Source organism: Trypanosoma rangeli (genome assembly GCF_003719475.1).
Source record: "Trypanosoma rangeli strain AM80 chromosome Unknown Tra_15.4_contig_00023, whole genome shotgun sequence".
In the NCBI taxonomy this organism is placed as follows: domain Eukaryota; phylum Euglenozoa; class Kinetoplastea; order Trypanosomatida; family Trypanosomatidae; genus Trypanosoma; species Trypanosoma rangeli.
This window is the reverse complement of record NW_021705767.1, coordinates 74,935-91,180: the sequence shown is the minus strand read 5'-3', so window position 1 is coordinate 91,180 and position 16,246 is coordinate 74,935. Positions and strand designations below refer to the sequence as shown.

The 16,246-nt window shown below is 55.7% G+C and overlaps 9 protein-coding genes across 9 annotated transcripts in view, besides 5 other annotated features; all 9 read right to left on the bottom strand.

The window, feature by feature from the left end:
* On the bottom strand, positions 1 to 365 carry TraAM80_01198 (uncharacterized protein; the record flags this gene model as incomplete). The annotated part of the gene is made up of 1 exon (XM_029378251.1): positions 1 to 365. A coding segment is annotated over one exon (365 nt), but the record flags the coding sequence as incomplete, so codon positions are not given.
* Positions 366 to 1,276: 911 nt separating this feature from the next.
* Positions 1,277 to 1,633, bottom strand: TraAM80_01197 (uncharacterized protein; the record flags this gene model as incomplete). The annotated part of the gene is made up of 1 exon (XM_029378250.1): positions 1,277 to 1,633. The coding sequence occupies one exon, from the start codon at positions 1,631 to 1,633 to the stop codon at positions 1,277 to 1,279; it is 357 nt and encodes a 118-aa protein (XP_029241964.1).
* Positions 1,634 to 1,983: 350 nt separating this feature from the next.
* Positions 1,984 to 2,520, bottom strand: TraAM80_01196 (lysine-specific demethylase NO66; the record flags this gene model as incomplete). Its single annotated transcript, XM_029378249.1, has 1 exon — positions 1,984 to 2,520. One exon carries the CDS (start codon positions 2,518 to 2,520, stop codon positions 1,984 to 1,986), a length of 537 nt encoding a protein of 178 aa, XP_029241963.1.
* A 472-nt stretch (positions 2,521 to 2,992) lies between these two features.
* On the bottom strand, positions 2,993 to 6,247 carry TraAM80_01195 (putative ATP-dependent RNA helicase; the record flags this gene model as incomplete). Its single annotated transcript, XM_029378248.1, has 1 exon — positions 2,993 to 6,247. The coding sequence occupies one exon, from the start codon at positions 6,245 to 6,247 to the stop codon at positions 2,993 to 2,995; it is 3,255 nt and encodes a 1,084-aa protein (XP_029241962.1).
* Positions 6,248 to 6,591: 344 nt separating this feature from the next.
* Positions 6,592 to 6,616: a microsatellite.
* Positions 6,617 to 6,683: 67 nt separating this feature from the next.
* Positions 6,684 to 6,715: a microsatellite.
* Positions 6,716 to 6,746: 31 nt separating this feature from the next.
* TraAM80_01194 (putative chaperone DNAJ protein) lies at positions 6,747 to 7,655 on the bottom strand (the record flags this gene model as incomplete). Its single annotated transcript, XM_029378247.1, has 1 exon — positions 6,747 to 7,655. One exon carries the CDS (start codon positions 7,653 to 7,655, stop codon positions 6,747 to 6,749), a length of 909 nt encoding a protein of 302 aa, XP_029241961.1.
* A 321-nt stretch (positions 7,656 to 7,976) lies between these two features.
* Positions 7,977 to 8,003: a microsatellite.
* A 7-nt stretch (positions 8,004 to 8,010) lies between these two features.
* Positions 8,011 to 9,141, bottom strand: TraAM80_01193 (uncharacterized protein; the record flags this gene model as incomplete). The annotated part of the gene is made up of 1 exon (XM_029378246.1): positions 8,011 to 9,141. One exon carries the CDS (start codon positions 9,139 to 9,141, stop codon positions 8,011 to 8,013), a length of 1,131 nt encoding a protein of 376 aa, XP_029241960.1.
* An 11-nt stretch (positions 9,142 to 9,152) lies between these two features.
* Positions 9,153 to 9,172: a microsatellite.
* Positions 9,173 to 9,788: 616 nt separating this feature from the next.
* Positions 9,789 to 9,812: a microsatellite.
* A 792-nt stretch (positions 9,813 to 10,604) lies between these two features.
* TraAM80_01192 (mitotic centromere-associated kinesin (MCAK)) lies at positions 10,605 to 12,749 on the bottom strand (the record flags this gene model as incomplete). The annotated part of the gene is made up of 1 exon (XM_029378245.1): positions 10,605 to 12,749. The coding sequence occupies one exon, from the start codon at positions 12,747 to 12,749 to the stop codon at positions 10,605 to 10,607; it is 2,145 nt and encodes a 714-aa protein (XP_029241959.1).
* A 522-nt stretch (positions 12,750 to 13,271) lies between these two features.
* On the bottom strand, positions 13,272 to 16,232 carry TraAM80_01191 (uncharacterized protein; the record flags this gene model as incomplete). Its single annotated transcript, XM_029378244.1, has 1 exon — positions 13,272 to 16,232. The coding sequence occupies one exon, from the start codon at positions 16,230 to 16,232 to the stop codon at positions 13,272 to 13,274; it is 2,961 nt and encodes a 986-aa protein (XP_029241958.1).
* Positions 16,233 to 16,236: 4 nt separating this feature from the next.
* TraAM80_01190 (uncharacterized protein) overlaps positions 16,237 to 16,246 on the bottom strand; it is a gene marked incomplete at both ends in the record, with an annotated part of 837 nt that continues 827 nt past the window's right edge. Inside the window, one exon of the mRNA XM_029378243.1 lies at positions 16,237 to 16,246. This exon is cut by the window's right edge and continues 827 nt beyond it. Within this exon, the coding sequence (XP_029241957.1) occupies positions 16,237 to 16,246 (10 nt within the window).

Here is a 16,246-nt window from a genome sequence, read left to right as displayed (position 1 = left end):
TGGAAGATGCAGTTCTGCACCGCCAGAAGCCGCTCCTGCACCTCCGCATGCTGCGCCTGCATCTGCGCTTTCCCCTGCTTCAGCCGGCCGCACTCGCGGTCGAGAAGGCGGTACATGTGCGTCCCCGACTCCACCTCACGCCGCTTGCACTCCACCAGGCTCTGGGTGTTCACGACCTCCCCGCGCACGTTGCTGAGATGCTCCTTCATGAACTGTAGCCGCCGCCGCAGGTCTTCTATCTCACGTACCTTATCATCGCACAGCTGCTCGTGGCGCGACAGCTGCGCCGTCAGCTCCTTGTTTGTTGCGTTCAGCAGCTCCAGCGGAAGTGCCTCCGCCGTCGCATCTATAACGTCCACGTTCATAACGACTCTGAAGCACAGAAAACAACATGGAGGGGAGTAAACAACAAGAAACATAAGGACAGAACGGCCCCATCCAAAAGAAATGGAGCTAACACACATAGACAGATAGGCAGAGAAGAAGGTAAGAGCAACCGCACACACGAGCACACACCAGACACCGCACAAGTCGCCACAAATACCGGCCGAGAATCGCAAGAACCAGCCAACGTGCAGAGTGTGAGAAGAAAAAAACCACGTCTACCAAATTCTCCAACTACGCAGGCGCCTCGGCAAAGACACGGGATGGATATTGAGGACGTGCAAAAGCCATGCTTCCCAAGAGTGTTAGCGGAGTTTCCCCTCGAGTTGTACAAGCGCTGCACACAAGAGCACATCTACGCAAATAAAGAAACGCAAAGCCTCTCACAGTTGCAACATAACCTAAGACACCTCCTGGTAGGCAACCCCGTTCCTCTTGATGTATTGTAGATTCGTTGTTGTTGTTTTTCTTTTCGTGTCGCTATTAGTGTATAAATTTGTTCTTCTCGGTGCGTCACTTTTGTTGTTGCTGTCCTTTCCAAGGGCAGGGAGGAGAGCACCTCACAGCGCTCCTCCTGCGTGACTGCGTGATGGGGGTGATATACGCTTCCTGCCCCTTCACCGCAGTTTCCCACTCTTCGGGGCTGGCGCGCAGGCCGCCAAATTAATTCGAGAAGACACACGGCACGTAAAAATATGGACCGATGGAAGGAGTGTGACACGTGTGTGTGGTGTGGGGGGGGGGGAGAGAGAAGGTGTAAGGCAGTTTGTAGCGAACTACAGTACAGCGGGATGCCTGCGTCGTGCAGGGCCTCCACCGGCGTTAGTCGATTCGCAAGAATGTCGACAGCGTTACCAAAGGAAAAAACCGGTAAGTCAGACACGCACACGCCTCACGCAGACACCGCCAATACGGTCGCGATGGCAGGAGCAACGCCCACTTCAAAACGCGGCAAACCCTTCGGCACGGCGAGGCAAGGCATACAGATGAGATGACACAGCAGTGGTATGCATACGCCCCCTGCAAAATCAAGCAGCAGCCGTGCACAATGGGGGGCTAGTGGACAAATAATCGAGTTGAGTTTGATGGGAGCCGTGCGTTGTGTGCTGCAGACAATAGAAGATGGCAACGGCTGTTGCTTCGCCAAAGTTTGTCGCACGCACATGCCACAGCACTCATCCATAATCTCTTCGTCCCACAGGTGATCGAAGATGTCGGCTTCCATCTGTTGAAAAGCCAACTGCAGCATGAGGCGACGTTTTTGTTGTTTTTCCGTCAGTGCGGAGAGACGGGTCTCTCCGCAAAACGCCGGGTGATATGCGGCGCCCACTGTCTTTGGTGGTGCCTCCCGTCAGTGAATGTGGTTTGCCGCTAACTTATCCACAACGTGGGTGATGGTGTGTTTCGTCAAGTCCCCCCACGCATTCACTTGGCTTTCCAAAAAGGTTACGTGCAGCGAGTGGGCGTGGATGCAGGTCCGTCCCTGATGCTCTGTACCACGGGCATGTACAGTACATCGCCAGGAACGAGGCGAAGTGTCTGCCGTGGCTTGGGAAGCTTCTCGGGGGTGGGTCGTACAGGCGCCACTCCTTTTAGCCTTCAAGCTGCAGCAGAAAGGCATCCACATCGTCGTAGTGTGGCGCAAATCCCCGACTGTTTGCCGGCGTCCAGTAGCTGTTCAGCCCGCAAAAGCAGCCAAATATTTCTTCCATACGCACGAGCACCGCGGAGTTCTCGGCGGCGCGCTCTTGTGGACGCAAAAACCTCACGGATCATCCCTCTCGCATGCAGCGTCGCATATCGTTTTCCGTCAGAATGCCGCCCCCCTCCTCCCAAAAAAAAAAAAAAAACGCGTTTCTTCTGCGCCGCGTCAAAGCAGACGATGTTGACGTCGGTTGCGTGCGGCGGCGACTTCTCGGCCGCAAGCTGAAGCATGACTTCTGTTGACCACCTCACAGCCGGCACTGCAAGCGGCAGCTCAGTAAAGTGCGCTGACTCCCCGTGCGAGAAGCGCGTCGGTTTCTTTTCAAAGTAGTGCCAAAAAAAGTCCTTCTGCGTCTTCCCGAGAGTCCAGGTGAAGAAGGCAGCGCCTTTCGCAAAAGGATCCATTGGCGGTTGGCGAACCCGCCCCAACATGCGCTCGCTTCCTTCCTGCGGGCATCACGTCGGCGCCTCGACGCCCCCTCCCTTCCGCCCGCCATGTAGAACTAAAGGAATGTGCAAGGCACATCAGCACGGAAGGGGGGGAAAAAAGGAACATAAGGAAAGAAAGAGAAAAGGCGTCGAGAGGGACGTTGACCCACCGCCACACGCCGCACCCCACGGCCCACGGGGGACACAACGCGCGCGTTCGTGCGTGCGGATGCAGATATCTATATTTATCTGCGCCACGGCAACCGGCGCGCACCCAGCATGTTCAAATAGTTCACAGCAGTACACCCAAACAAAGCACACAGCAGAGTTTGGCGTCTCTACGTGGCTCCGTCCGCGCGCATGCGTTGTTGTTGTTTTTTTTTTGCTTCCTTTTCCTCTCATCATCCTTTTCGTTTTGTTCACCTTGCGGTTGCGTGTACTCGCGTCGTTTGTTTGTAAAATAATTATTGCGCCGTCAGTCCTCCTTCGGCTGCGGGAGCGCCAGAGTTATCATGGAAACCTCGTCAAGGTCCTCCTCGTCGTGTTCCACCTCGTCCACGGTAATGTGCTCCGTGTTATTTAGGAAGGCCGCCATGGTTGTGATGACGTCCCGCTGTGCTTCCAACAGAGGCTTCAGCCCGTAGCGATGCAGCAGTGCGGTGAACTCGTCGTCGTACATCTCCTGATGCTCATGTTGAAGTCGCAGCGTCTGGCACGCCAGACTGAGGAGCCGCCGAAAGTGAAGCACCGCATACCCCGTCTGCGCGTCCGTCTCCACGTACCGCGTCATGCTGTGGTACTTCACGGAGAAGACGTAAAAGGCGCCATCGTCGTCAGCGAATGCTGCGTAGTGGACCCGGTGGGTCAGCAAGAGCAGCGATAGCCAAAACTGCTTGTGCGATGCAATGGCAGTCGCGAAGCTGGCGAGCATGCGGTTGCCGAGACAAGAGAGCTGCACTGGAACGACAATGTCGCCTTCCTGCCAGCGCAGGCAGCTCGGCGAGCGAATGTCCGGCACGGCGGTGGTGTCGGTGAAGACACCCACCGCAGTCTCCACGGAGTTCGTGTAGGTGTTGCCCTCCGTTGTCACCTCCAGCGACTGAGAGGCAAAGGCTACGTTCGACATGACAAGAACAATCGGCGCAATCTTCTCAAGCTGCACAACAAGCTCCTGCGGGTCCACAACGTCGCGAAAGGGAATAAAGTTGGCCAGCTCATACTTGATGTGCTGCTCGAGGTCCAGAATGCTCCTCAGCTTTTCCTGGCTGAGGTGGTGGTCAAGGCACCATTGACGCACGCGTGCGGCATCGTCGCCGCTCTCGCTGACGCACACGCGGAAGTTAAGAACGGCCTTCATGACCGCCACAACATCGCTGCGTAGGCCACAACACATGTCACGCATGACGTTTTCCGTCTCTTCCATGGCTTGCGGAAGCCTGTCACGTTTTCGCCGCTGCTGCTCATGTGGGTTTGGAGCAAACGGTGAATGACTGCTTGTGACCGCCGCTGCCAGTATCATGAGTGACTCAAGTCCTGTCAAAATACCGTAAAAGACAAGCATTCCAGCCTGCGGGGAGACTGGGATGAGCTGCAGGATTCGACCAATAAATGTGCAATCGTATTGATCGACTTCTGCGAGAACGACATCCCTCGCCGCCTCGAGCACCAACGGGCTCCACTGGCTGTTGGAATGAATTTCGGAAATGCGCTCGCCCCCTGCCAGAGGATCCTTCTTGTTAATAATACATCCCAGATGAGACAAGGTATCCATGGAGACCGTGATAGTCTCCAAAAGCGGTTGGCCGTGGCATATGCTAAATATCGCCACTGGGTTCGACACAAGCTGCAGGCAGTGCAGAGAGAGTTCGTCAATACGGGTGTTTTCAATGGGTGGGTTGGCGTGATCGGGAAGAGACGCAACGGCAGAGGAGGGAAGCAGACAAAAGTAGAAGCCCTGCTGCACACGACCAATGCGACCGCGTCGCTGTGCCACACTTCCCTTTGAAATCCACTGCATCGTCAGTGGAGGGTGCAGCACGGTGGCGGGATCCTCCCGGTTAATCTTCGGACGCTTCACCAGCACCAAGTCAATCACAAAGACAACATCTGGCAGCGTGATGGAAACCTCCGCAATATCTGTCGCCAGGTAAATCTTCTGACGATACAAGTCCCGACGGCGTATAGCGCCTTCAATGACGGAAAGCTCCACCGAGCTATGCCATGGCACAACATCGACTGGCTTAGGCATATTTCTCTCGAGCCACAGCTGGAACTGCTCCACCTGCGCGTAGCCCGGTAAGAAGACCAATACGGCGTGTTGCGGGTCCGCATAGAGGTTAAGATAGATGATAAGGTTTTGCGCAATGGTCATGTGCTCTTCTAGCAGTGCGAAGCCCACGTTACGTTTCAGGATATCCAATGGCCCACTATACCGCATTCCTGTCAACGCGCAGACGTCCTCCATGAAGTAATCATGAATTGGATGCTCAGGCTCGCTTTGCTTGTATGTTGCCACCTTGAGCCCTGTGAAGTACTCCTCCCAGTCCGCGGTATTAAGCGTAGCGCTCATGAGGATGAGTTTAAAGTTTGAGGTTTGTTTCAAAAGGCAAAGGCGCAGCAGGGCCACGGTCACCTCAATGTCCGGCTGCCGCTCGTGAAACTCGTCGAGAACAATGTGCGTAAAGGGGGGGTTCAGAGGATTATTTAGCAAGTGCAGCAGGAGCGTGTAGCTTGTCATGTACCACAGTCGTGTCTGATCATCGCCTCGCTTGTCGCCACGGATCCAATATCCAACATCCTCACCCACGTTTTCGCGTCGCAGTGTGGCAACTCTTGACGCAATGGAAATGGTGGCTGTGCGGCGCGGCTGGGTGGTAACAACCCGCGTGTGTTGGGACAGCTCCAGAAGCGCTTTAGGGACCAATGTGCTCTTGCCGCTGCCCGTATCCGTGCAAATGAAGGTGACATCGTGCTGCTCAATAAGCTCAAGAATCACCGGGATGTCAAGACGTTCAATGACCGCATTGTTAAGATTCAGGTGCTCCTGATGGGCATAGCGCTCAAGAAAACCCGTATGCGCCTCGTGCTGAGCCGCCTGGAGCTCTTGATAGGTTTGGTACTTTTTCTGATACTCCGGATCCGCACGAAGTGCCTCCTCGTGCCGCTTTTGCGCCTCTTCCGCCATCTTTTCAAAGCGCCGCTTGAGGCGCTCTTCCTTCGTCTCGCGACGACCTCGCCCCCGGTAACTCCTTTCGCTTGTCGCCACGCGCAGTTGCGGTTGATCTCGTTGGCCCCCTGCCGAGAAGGTTTCGCCAGGAACGATGATTGTATCGCCCACCCTCACCTGCTGGACAACTTGGCCTCCCAGCGCCGCTGCGGGCAACACACGCGAGGCCTTCGCGGTGGACCCCATGGACGGTTGTTGTTGTTGCTGCTGCGGCTGTTGCTGTTGCTGTTGCTGTTGTTGTTGTTGCTGCTGCTGCGGCTGCTGCTGAGAGCGCGGCTTCGGCACGAAGCTCTGGGCCACGGCCGGTGGATTTTCGGACGAGCGGGCCTTGCTGAGGTAGTCAATCGCTCCTCGCGATGGCTGCTGGAGAGATCGTTGCGCCAGCCAGCTTAACACGCTGCCGCCCTCGCTTGATGACCATTTCTCCTCGCTGGTCCTGTTCTCGGGTGTCGTGGCGTTCTCCTGGAAGAACCGTTTAATCTGCGCGCCCACCTTCCGACTCATATCTCCCACAACGTTTGCCTAAAAGTGTTGACGGCTTTGTAGACAAGCCAATGCGTACAGGAATTCCCCTTGGCTGCGCCGGAGTATGTGTGTGCTAGACCTTGTGCTGTTGGTACTACCTCCTCGGGCGAAGAGGGGGCGACGGAGCGAGAAGGGCGCACACACAGACGGTACGAGAAAAATAATAATTAAGGCGCACGCACATGAAGAAGTGAAAGGCGGAGAGAAGCCGCCAATAACAAAAAAGAGCGACAGACGCGGCAAAAGCCGCAGAGGCAGCCACCCAAAACTGTTGGAAAAGACAAACGGTACTCTCCACCTTAACTCTCAAAAGACATCGTCGCAAAGAAAAAAAACTAAAAAAAAAAACATCAAACGACTACTACTTTTTGTCTTGTTCTTGTAGCTGCTTGAGAGGGGAAGCGTTCGACCGCCACACACACGCACGCACGCACAGCGCACCACCACAATTCCCTGTGCTGCTTTGTGCGGGTTGATTTCAGTCACTCTCCACGTCGTCCAGCTCGCAGTGCTCGTCGCTCTCATACGTCGCCGCAGTCTTCCAGACGCCGGTGCGAGCGCCGCGAACACCCGTTGCAGTGAACGGGCGACCCTGAAACGTCACCGCCACCGAACGGCTTGCGTAGCCGCCCCCGCCCCCAAACGGCGATCCCCGCCGCCGCTGCGCCTCAAGGCCGTTGTTCCACGCCCGCTTAAACTCCTCATTGCTCGCATCCGTCCAGTGCAGTTGCACCATCGGGGGATACCCACGCCTCTCGTCTCCCTTCAGCTTCTCCCAGTACGCCGGGTCCACGTAGCCGCCATTGCGGGCCTCAATAGCGCGTTGTATGCGGTTCTCGCACCAGCAAACAAAGAGGAGGTACGCCAGGCCGCCCCAGAGGAGTCCGTGCTTCAGCACCACCCACGCCACACGCCACCCATTCCGTCGTTTCGCCTCTACAACTTCCTCGTCGGTGTAGCCATGAGCAAAGGGGTTTGAGGTATACGGGCGGTAAAAGTCGCGGGTCGACCGGTTTGCGTATCGCCCGTCGTCGTCCCATCCCACGCCAAAATCACCGTCACTACTACGGGAGGCACCGCGCGCAAAAGCCTCACCGCAACTACCCTCGTCGTAACGGCCACTACACCACTGCGAATGGGCGTTAGTGTAAAATGGGCTCCCATCGCACGTTTCAGACGTCGCGTCGGTGGACTTGCGACCGCCGCACAATGAACAGTACGCGTCATGCAACTCGCAAAAACGCGACGCGCTGCCGCCTGCGTCGGGGTGCAAAATTTTGACTTGTCGACGATACGCCGCCTTCACCTCCGCCTCGGAGTAACACACCCGCTCATCCAGGCCAAGCACAGCGAGTGCGCTGCGCTTCGTTGTGAGGGTTCGCCGCATCACTCATGTGTGTGCTTCGGTTGCATGTGCAAAACCCAGCGATTCATGCGGACGCGGAAATGCAAAGAAGATTTTTTTTTAAAAAAAAGGCGGAAACACAAAAAGGGAGAGGGTAGAAAGGCGGCGGATACTCTCTCAGACCCTGATGGAACCACACACACACACAAAGAGAGAGAGAAGCACAGGCAAAGTGAGAACACCACAAAAAATCAACAAGAGGAAAGAAGTCAACTCCCCTGTTGTTGCCGCTGTTAATAAACGCAGCTGCCACACGCAGCCAAGCAGACATGCAGACAAGGCAAGGGGAAAAAATGCCCAAAAACACAACAATACACACACACACACGCATCCCCTCTCACGAGGACTTTTTTTCTCGTTTCTCCCTTCGCACGTGCACTGTCCGCTTGTCTGGCACACGGAGGACGTCCAAAAGACCCTCCGTGATTCTGACAAAGTCCCCGGTGACGCGCGAGTTCACCTCGTGAGCAACGTAGTCCTGAAGCGTGGGGTACGGCAAGCGAACAATTTTCTCCCCCGTCAGATAACTGCGGTTGTAGAAGTGGTAGCGGTAGTGCGCACTCTTTGCGGCAAGCGTCTTGAACACAGCACCGCAGTGGGCACAGCGCTTCTTCCCTGCATCAGAGCGGTGCGACGGAAAAATAGCAACGACAAACTCCCGCATGTTCCGGCGCACAACATCAATGGTGGCGAGTGCCGGCGTCGACGGCGCAGGTGTCAGCTCCTGCGCCGGCCCTGTGCCAGCAAGCAGCACACGCAGCCCGGCGCTGACTGCCTCTGATGGGCGGCGATCAACGTTCTTGTCGCCCTCGTAAGTCGCGGCATTGTGCCGTAGCGTTTTTAGTTTATACCGCACGTGCTCTTCAATCCGACGGTGCGTGTCGGGACGCAGCAGCTTCGTCACCGCCCAAGAGCGCAGCAAGTCCAGAAAGAGCAGCCGGCAGTCCTCAATGGCATCGTGTGTGTATTGGCTGCGTGCGGGCTGCCAGATGGGCATGTGATCCGCCACAAGACGCGGCAGCTCTTTTTCAACAGCCTCTCGTGCAGTCGATAGCGACTCCCCCGCAACGTGGCGCAGGAAGGCGTCCACGACGCAGAAGGCAACGTAGAGGTCCTGCACACACGCGTGACTAGAGTAAAGACGCCCCCGCTCCACCTCCTCGCCATCCTGTAAATTTGTGGGCGCGTGCGTCTGTGAGAGCCGCTCCACCAGCTGAGTGTGGCGCTGCGAGCAGCCGTGGAGATGATTCTGAATCGTCAGCCAGGCGTCCGGCGCCCACGCCGCGTGGTCACGCACGCTCCACATGACACCGTCAATGATGTGCTGCGTGTTGGGAACCGGCAATGGGACAGAGACGCCGGGACGACTGCGCGAAGCCACGTGAAACGGCACGGTTCGCAGCCGCACGTCCAGGAAGAGCTGCAAACTCACCAGCCACGCATCCCTCTCGAAATTTCCACCCTTCATTGCGGTACTGCAAAAAAAAAAAGAAAAAAAAGTAGTTCACGCAGGAGCAAAAGGAAGAGAACAAAAGCGAGCGATCCACAAAGGAAGCAAAAAAGCAGAAAAAACAACAACAATGAATGGTCCAGTGGCGCCCTGCGCAGCGACAGGAGGCCAAGGTGGAAAAGGCCGACAAAATAGGACGCAAACCAGCAAAAAAAAAACGGTTGTCTGGCGCATAAACCACCACCCTCCTGTTTGGCTTCTGCGTGAGGGCGCGGAACGGAAGACCAAAAGTCTACGAACGAAGCTCGGCGTCACGCCAAGACGCCTGCTTCTGCACGCCTCCACAAGTTGCGGTGTTCGGAGGGAGAGGGGCGGGAAGGGTGCCAGATACACACAAGAGCAAAAACGGAGTTGGAGGAAGGGAGAGAGAAATAAAAACGTGCTCTTCCACGCTGCACAACTCCCCACCATCCCGCAACAACAAACCCACAGATATAAATTTATCCTTTTTTGCCCCTCCACTGCGCCACGGATCCATTTCCGCTCTAGCGGGTGTCTGCTCCCAGTGCTGGGAAGGACGACCTCGGAGGTGAAGCGGTGGCGCAGGGAGGAGGGGAGAGGGAGAAGAGGTGGATGCAAAGGCCTGCCAACGCCGAGCAAATGCCCCACCACCACCACCACACAAACACAATCCATTCTGAGGTAGAAGGTGCATCCAACGTTACACATGTGCGTGTATGTATGAATGTGCCTGTATCTCGTGCACGCCTCAACATCTGTCGTCCCGTGTATCCCTTCCGAAAACGGCTCGGCACAAGCAGAGATGCTGCACGGTTTTCCACACGCACCCCATAAAAAAAAAAAAAGAAACGCATCATGTTTACTGAGCTATCGCACAGGACTGCCCCAGCCGCCCACAAGCCCCTCGTCTCATTAACTCTTCTTTTCACCGTAGTGGGGGGAGTGGCAGAGGCTCGACAATCCCCACCACCGCTGCCAGACTCATGTCAAACCAAGACAAAGCAGCGACAAGGAAGACGTGAACGTCCACCGCAGGGGTGTGTCTCCGGCTAAGCGACGCGCTCCGTAGTTGTCACGTACGCAGAAGAGCAATAACACCGCACACGAAGAAAGCAACATATACGACGTCTGATGCATAAACACACGCACGCAGACACAGACAGACAGAAAGACATGCGCAACAGGGAAAATAGGCGTCATAAAAAATGGGTGCATCCACCCGCAGCACTCCTTCCATCCGGCCAACGTCAACGGAACGAGGGAGATTATCACACGAAGCTGTGGTCAAGACGTGCCACCGGAAAATGCGCTAAGGCAAAAAACAAAACAGAGAGAGTCAAAAGACCCTCAACTAGTGGTGCACCACACCAAAAGCACCAAGTGATTCGAGAGTGTTAAGTAGAAAAAATAAATAAAATATATAACACGCACATACAAGCACCGCCAGACACAGTTGGCGGCTATAACGTTATGGGCGCCGCCAATGTTTCCCCCAACTGTCGCCTGCAATACTTGCACTCCTCCGCCCTCTTCCCCAGTGTTGCAATTATTGCCCGCAGAGCAATGTTTTCGCTGCGAAGCTTCCTGATAAGACAATCACGCCTCCGTACACCCCTCATGAGCAAGGGCTCCATCTCAAGCTTCAACACATCCACCACTTGATTGACAATCTCCAAAACCTGCTGCTGCTCCGTCGTTCCACCACTTGGGCTCGCCAACGCGTCGGCGCTGCCCGGTGCACTGATGTCGTCTGTATTCGAAAGCTTCTCCCGCAACTTGTCCAGGGGAATCAAATTCAATACTTTTTCATGCGCCATCGCATGGAGGTTCATACGGGGGGTGTTCTCATTGGCAAGCAACATCCCGTGAGGCGGAGACACAATCATGTTACTGCCCTGCGCATTCGGGTGGCTCATATTTGGTCTGCGGCTGCGATTTCCAGACACTTGGGAGCCCACCCCGTGTGGATGAGTTCTACACCTCAACGGCGTGGCTGCTCGTTGCGTCGGCGCATCCTCCGCTGTGTCATTGGTAAAATTCAGCAGCTCCGAAAAGTCACAGACATTCTGACGCACCGGCCGCGGCGCGTTACGCGCCTTACTCGGAACGACACTGGCCACACTAAGGCCTTTGACGCGGAAGGCGTACCGAAGTGTATTCACCGTGTGCTCGTAGTTACAGGAGGAGGCAGAGATATTTGCTATCATCACAGTCCGGCTATTCCCCATAAAACTGTCACGAAGTATCTCTGTCAGTTTTGAGCCGCGGAACGGCACATGCTTCTTCTTCTCATCCAGCGCCCGGATGCACTCCTTCAGTGCCAGCAGCGATTTGTTAATCTCCGCCCCCTCCCGGCGTGTCTGCTGGTCTTCCGCCGCCGTGTCCGACGCCCGTTCGCTGCCGGCGAGGTCGACGAAGTTCAGCGTTCCACAAAACGATGCGTCACGGCGGTGAAGGATGCGGATTGTCAAGACGGCGTGGGAGCGACTGGAGCATTCATTCGCGCTTGTGCTGCCGGTGCGGCGTTGGTAGGTGCCCCTGCCAATGAGCAACTGCAGCGCCTCCGCGGAGGCAATGTTGTGCCACGACAGGCCGCAGATATTCATCCGGTGGTGGTGGTCCTCCCGCAGCGTGACTGGGACGCGGCCGTTCAGCAGATCGAAAAGGGAGTTGCTGTAAATTTCGTACAGGGCGACGTGCACCTCGTGCTCTGGCGGGAGTCGCATGAACAACTCCACCGCGGCTAAAAGGTACAGTCCCTTTTCCTGCTGATTCCCCTGCATCGTGTGCGTCTTGCCACTACCAGTTTGGCCGTACGCAAAGCATGAGGCGCTGCCGCCGGCGAGTGCTGTGACAATCAGGTCGTTGCCGCAGCTGTCAAATAAATGGGCGTTCGTCGTGTCCTCCGCAAAGACGGAGTCAAACATAAAGTCGTTTACATCCTCGTAGTCGGTGAGATCAACGCGTCGCCTCTTGACGGAGACGTGCACCCAAGGGGAGTTCACCAAGACAGCATCCGTCCCCGTGTCACCAGGCTCCATGGGGCGCTTGCGTACCACCACACGAATGCGGCCTCCTCGCGTGCTCCCGGAGGAGGTTGCGGCTCGTGTTCCTGACAAAGGCCGCCGTGAATCACTTGTGACGCATCTCTCCGCCGAAGCCTTTTTGTTTGACGCCACTGCAGGTGACACAGCTACTGGTCTTTCCTCCAACGCCACAAAATGCGTGAAAGCCCTAGTGCGAGACGTGAAAGGCGGACCGTTGCGAACCCGCGACAAAATTCTGGGAGTCACTGCTGAGAGCTCGCGAATAAGCGGCAACTTCGGCCGCTGCTGCTGCTGCTCGGGCAAAGCCAAACTCGGTGGCGAGGACGCCGCTTCTCCGCGTGTAGAGAGCTGTCTCACCTCACGGGAGAGAAACTCAAAATTGCGGGAAAGGCATTGGAGCGACGGCACCCCGTGGCGTTCCGCCTCAGACCTCCGTCGCCCGCCCCGCGTAGACTTGCCGTCTGCCGTGGCGGTGTCTCGGGTGGGAGAAAAAAGCGCGTCTTTGAAGCCGGCGCCAGAGGTCGCCGTGACACGCCGCACGGGCGCAGCCCCACTCATCGCGTCCTTCTCCTGCTCCGGAAGGCGCAAAAAGTACGAGACGCCTTTGGCCCAATTCTCTGCGTCCCTTTCGCCCTTCTCGGCGGGGCGGCCTAACAAAGAAAAAAACAAATAAAGTTCACCACAGCAAACGGTGGAGTGGGCACCACGGGCCGCGTGTGGGAAACTAACACGGTGCAAGCAAAGCCAAAGAGAGAAGGCGAAACAAAAAAACAAACAACATCCACATAATATGTAGTGAAGAGCGGCATCCACCGACCAAATAAGGTGTGAGAGACTTGCGCACAACTACTCGCAGAGGCGGGAGTGGCACACCCCCACACATCTCCCTTCATGTCTACCAACACCAGCAAACAAAAAAAAAAACTGCTGCTTTACTGTGCACCACGGCACGCACTCTTTCTGCGTATCCCAAGTAGATCTACGCTTCGCTTTGGTCACATGGATTATTCGCCAAATTACTTCGTTGGCTCACCGGGGTCCAGAAGAAAATAATAATAATAATCGCTCCGCGGGGTCCCTCTAATCGATGGGCAGTGTTTTATTGTAACGGCAAAACGCCCACAGCATCCGCACAATTGAATCAATGTTGTGGCATTCGCCCGCAAACGACCTGCACGGTATCACCTCCGACAACTCTCCCCACATCCAACGCAGCGCAAACACCGCCGAGGATGACACAATAGACAAGACGCGGCCAGGCAACGCATCGGATATCCACTGACGGCCACTACGCCACGCAATGGCGTTCAGCGGCGAGGCAAACGTCACACCATGCACTTCCTCCGGCATGTCCGAAACAAAAAAAGCGGCGGCTGCACCAGCAAGGCCGTGCCCCACAAGAAACACCTCATGCGTTGGGCTCACAACAGATGCCACGTAGTGACCCAACTTTTCCCGGGCCTGGGCGATGGAGGCCTTCCACAGCAGCGGGGATAACTTCTCTGCTACGGTCAAGTACGACACCAACTGAATAAACCAGAGAGGCGGTGTGACGGGTGACAGCAGCGAAAGAGCCACCACGTTTACCCAGATCGTCATGGACTCCATCAGAGGGTAGATGTGGTCGCTGGGACTAAGAGTGAGAATAGTCGTGGTATACCCATTGGACGAGGTCTCAAAAACTTCCGTCTGCAAAAAGGACAAGGAAGAGAAGCTGGAATTGTGGATGTACGTAAAGTTGGGAAACCACGCGTGGAGGTCCGTCAGCATGACGTCCAACGAGCGTGCATTCGACAGCTTCGCAAAGAGCGCCATCCCAACAATGTCCACGTGAGCAGAAAAGCGCGGCCAACATACCGGAAGCGATGATGGAAAATGGTTATATGCGGGGAAGGCAGAGTCCGCTATCGCATTATTGCTGTAATTTGACAGCAGCCACGGGCTAGCCGGCGTGTCGTAGCGGACACGTGTCGTCTGCCACCCACCCAAGACGCAGAAGAGTAACATTGCGACGAAGACGGCAACCGTGAGCACCACGCCGTAGTTACTGGAGCCGTAGTTCGCCCGCAGTTCGTACAACACCAAGTGAAGGCTAAACGCAAGTGTGATGATGCCCATGCGGTAGTCAGTGAGAAATGCAAAAACGAGGAAGACAGCGGACTGTATCACAATCCACACCCATGCCGCACGAAAAATCCAACGACGCGCCACCCGGTTCCGTACAGGCATGAATGCACAAATAACAATAACAGCGTCTGTCACCAAGGCTACGGTTAAGAGCGCGCCCAAGGATCTGCCCCAATTCCCACGCCAGCCGTGCGCCGCGGAGGTAAAGACTATTGTCAACCATGTGAGGCAAGAGTAAAGGGCAGCGACGATTAACAAGCTGCCTGTGGAGAGATTGTTACCAGCGTTCGCAAACAGAACTGCGAGCATAGCAACGAGGAAAGTCATTATCACAGTCGCACCAAGGAAGAAGATGGCACCGTGCAGCAAGTAGCAAAATCCACACACAAAGGCTGACAATGCCACAACAGACGCAACGGCCACCTCCGTGGTCGGTGTATCCTGCACGGTGCTGTGATTCTCGTCCATATCCACATCTAGAAAAAAGTACAGCGTCGCAACACTGGTATCGCCTTGTCGGGAGTTTCTGCGGTACCCTGTCATTCCAAAGGCGTACAGGAAGTGGTACAGCACTATAATGCACAGTGCCACGGCCCATCCACTTCCAACGGAGTACTGAATCCCAGTAGCCACGCCGTGGTTTGACGCCATAACGCAGAAGACCACAAAAAAAACAATCACAGCTGCAATACACAACACTCCCTGCAAGAGCAGCCCCTTTGGGCCAATCACCCTGAAGGCGTCGATCAGTTGACCTTCGTAGGTGCGACGCATCAGTTCAACCCCGCGCGAGCAGAACAGGACGCACTGGCACACCGTCACAATCAGGGCGCAGCCGTACGGGAAGATGTTGTACGGCCTAATGAATATCGAAAAAAAGAGTGTATTCATAACGCAACAAAGAAAAAGCGTTCCAAAAATAGTGGCAATGAGAAAGTAAACCGACATCACCATGAGCGCCAGCCAAAGTGAGCCCTTGGAAATAAGCCGTATTAAAACGGGCAGGCGTTGAAACAAAAGCGTGTTCTTCCAGAAATTTTGCTCCGCAGCACGCAGCATGCGACGTGCCGGAACTTCGCGTTGCAAAATAGACAGCCACTCGCGCTCCGCCGTCTCGGCAATGCTGCTGCGGAAAAAAGACTCCAGCAGGACAAACTGCTCCACGTAATCATCCACAAAGTTCCTACTACTTATCGTCAACGAATGCCCAACAGCGCGCAGCCCACGCACGGCATGCCTCCCTCCGTCGCTGTGGGATGCGACTAAGCAATCCGCGTTAAGCGAGTCGCACGTGATCAGATCCAACGATTCAACGCCAATAGAGGAGTTAATGGCCGGTGAAGAAGGGCTCCAAAGTGAATCCTCAAAGGCGTTAGAGTGTAACGTGGAGAGAAGCGGCTCGCCTCTCAGCCGCTCAGCAAGCGGGTTCGCGTCCTCCGGAAGCCCGTGTGGAAAGAGGCACGTCAGTTCCCACTCCTTCGCTGAGAGGCCACGGAGCAGGGCGGATTTCATTTGCTCAAAGTGCTCCCTGATGGTCACAGCAAACCTGGCATGGTTCTCCTCATGATCACAGTCGTTGCTGCCGCCCAGCGCCACCGGCAGGACACTCTCGTCAAAGTACTCCAACAGCTTGCCGGACTTCCTCTCAGCGTCGGATATGATCATAATGCGATCCGAGACAATCGAGGGGAGCCTGGAAAAGATGGGCTTTGCCAGTGCCGCCAGGGTCCGGCTCATGTTGCAGACGTATATCTTGTCCACGGCGCCCGGATAAAACTTCGATATGTGGAGGGCAATGTCCGCCTGAAAGGTCATGTCCGTGTTACTCCACAAACTGGCCTTCTCCTGGTTGATGAGCATCGCCATTTGGCACCGCTTGCTTTCGGCGCGGAGGCGGATGCCGTAGCTCACCATCATGTCAAAGTTCG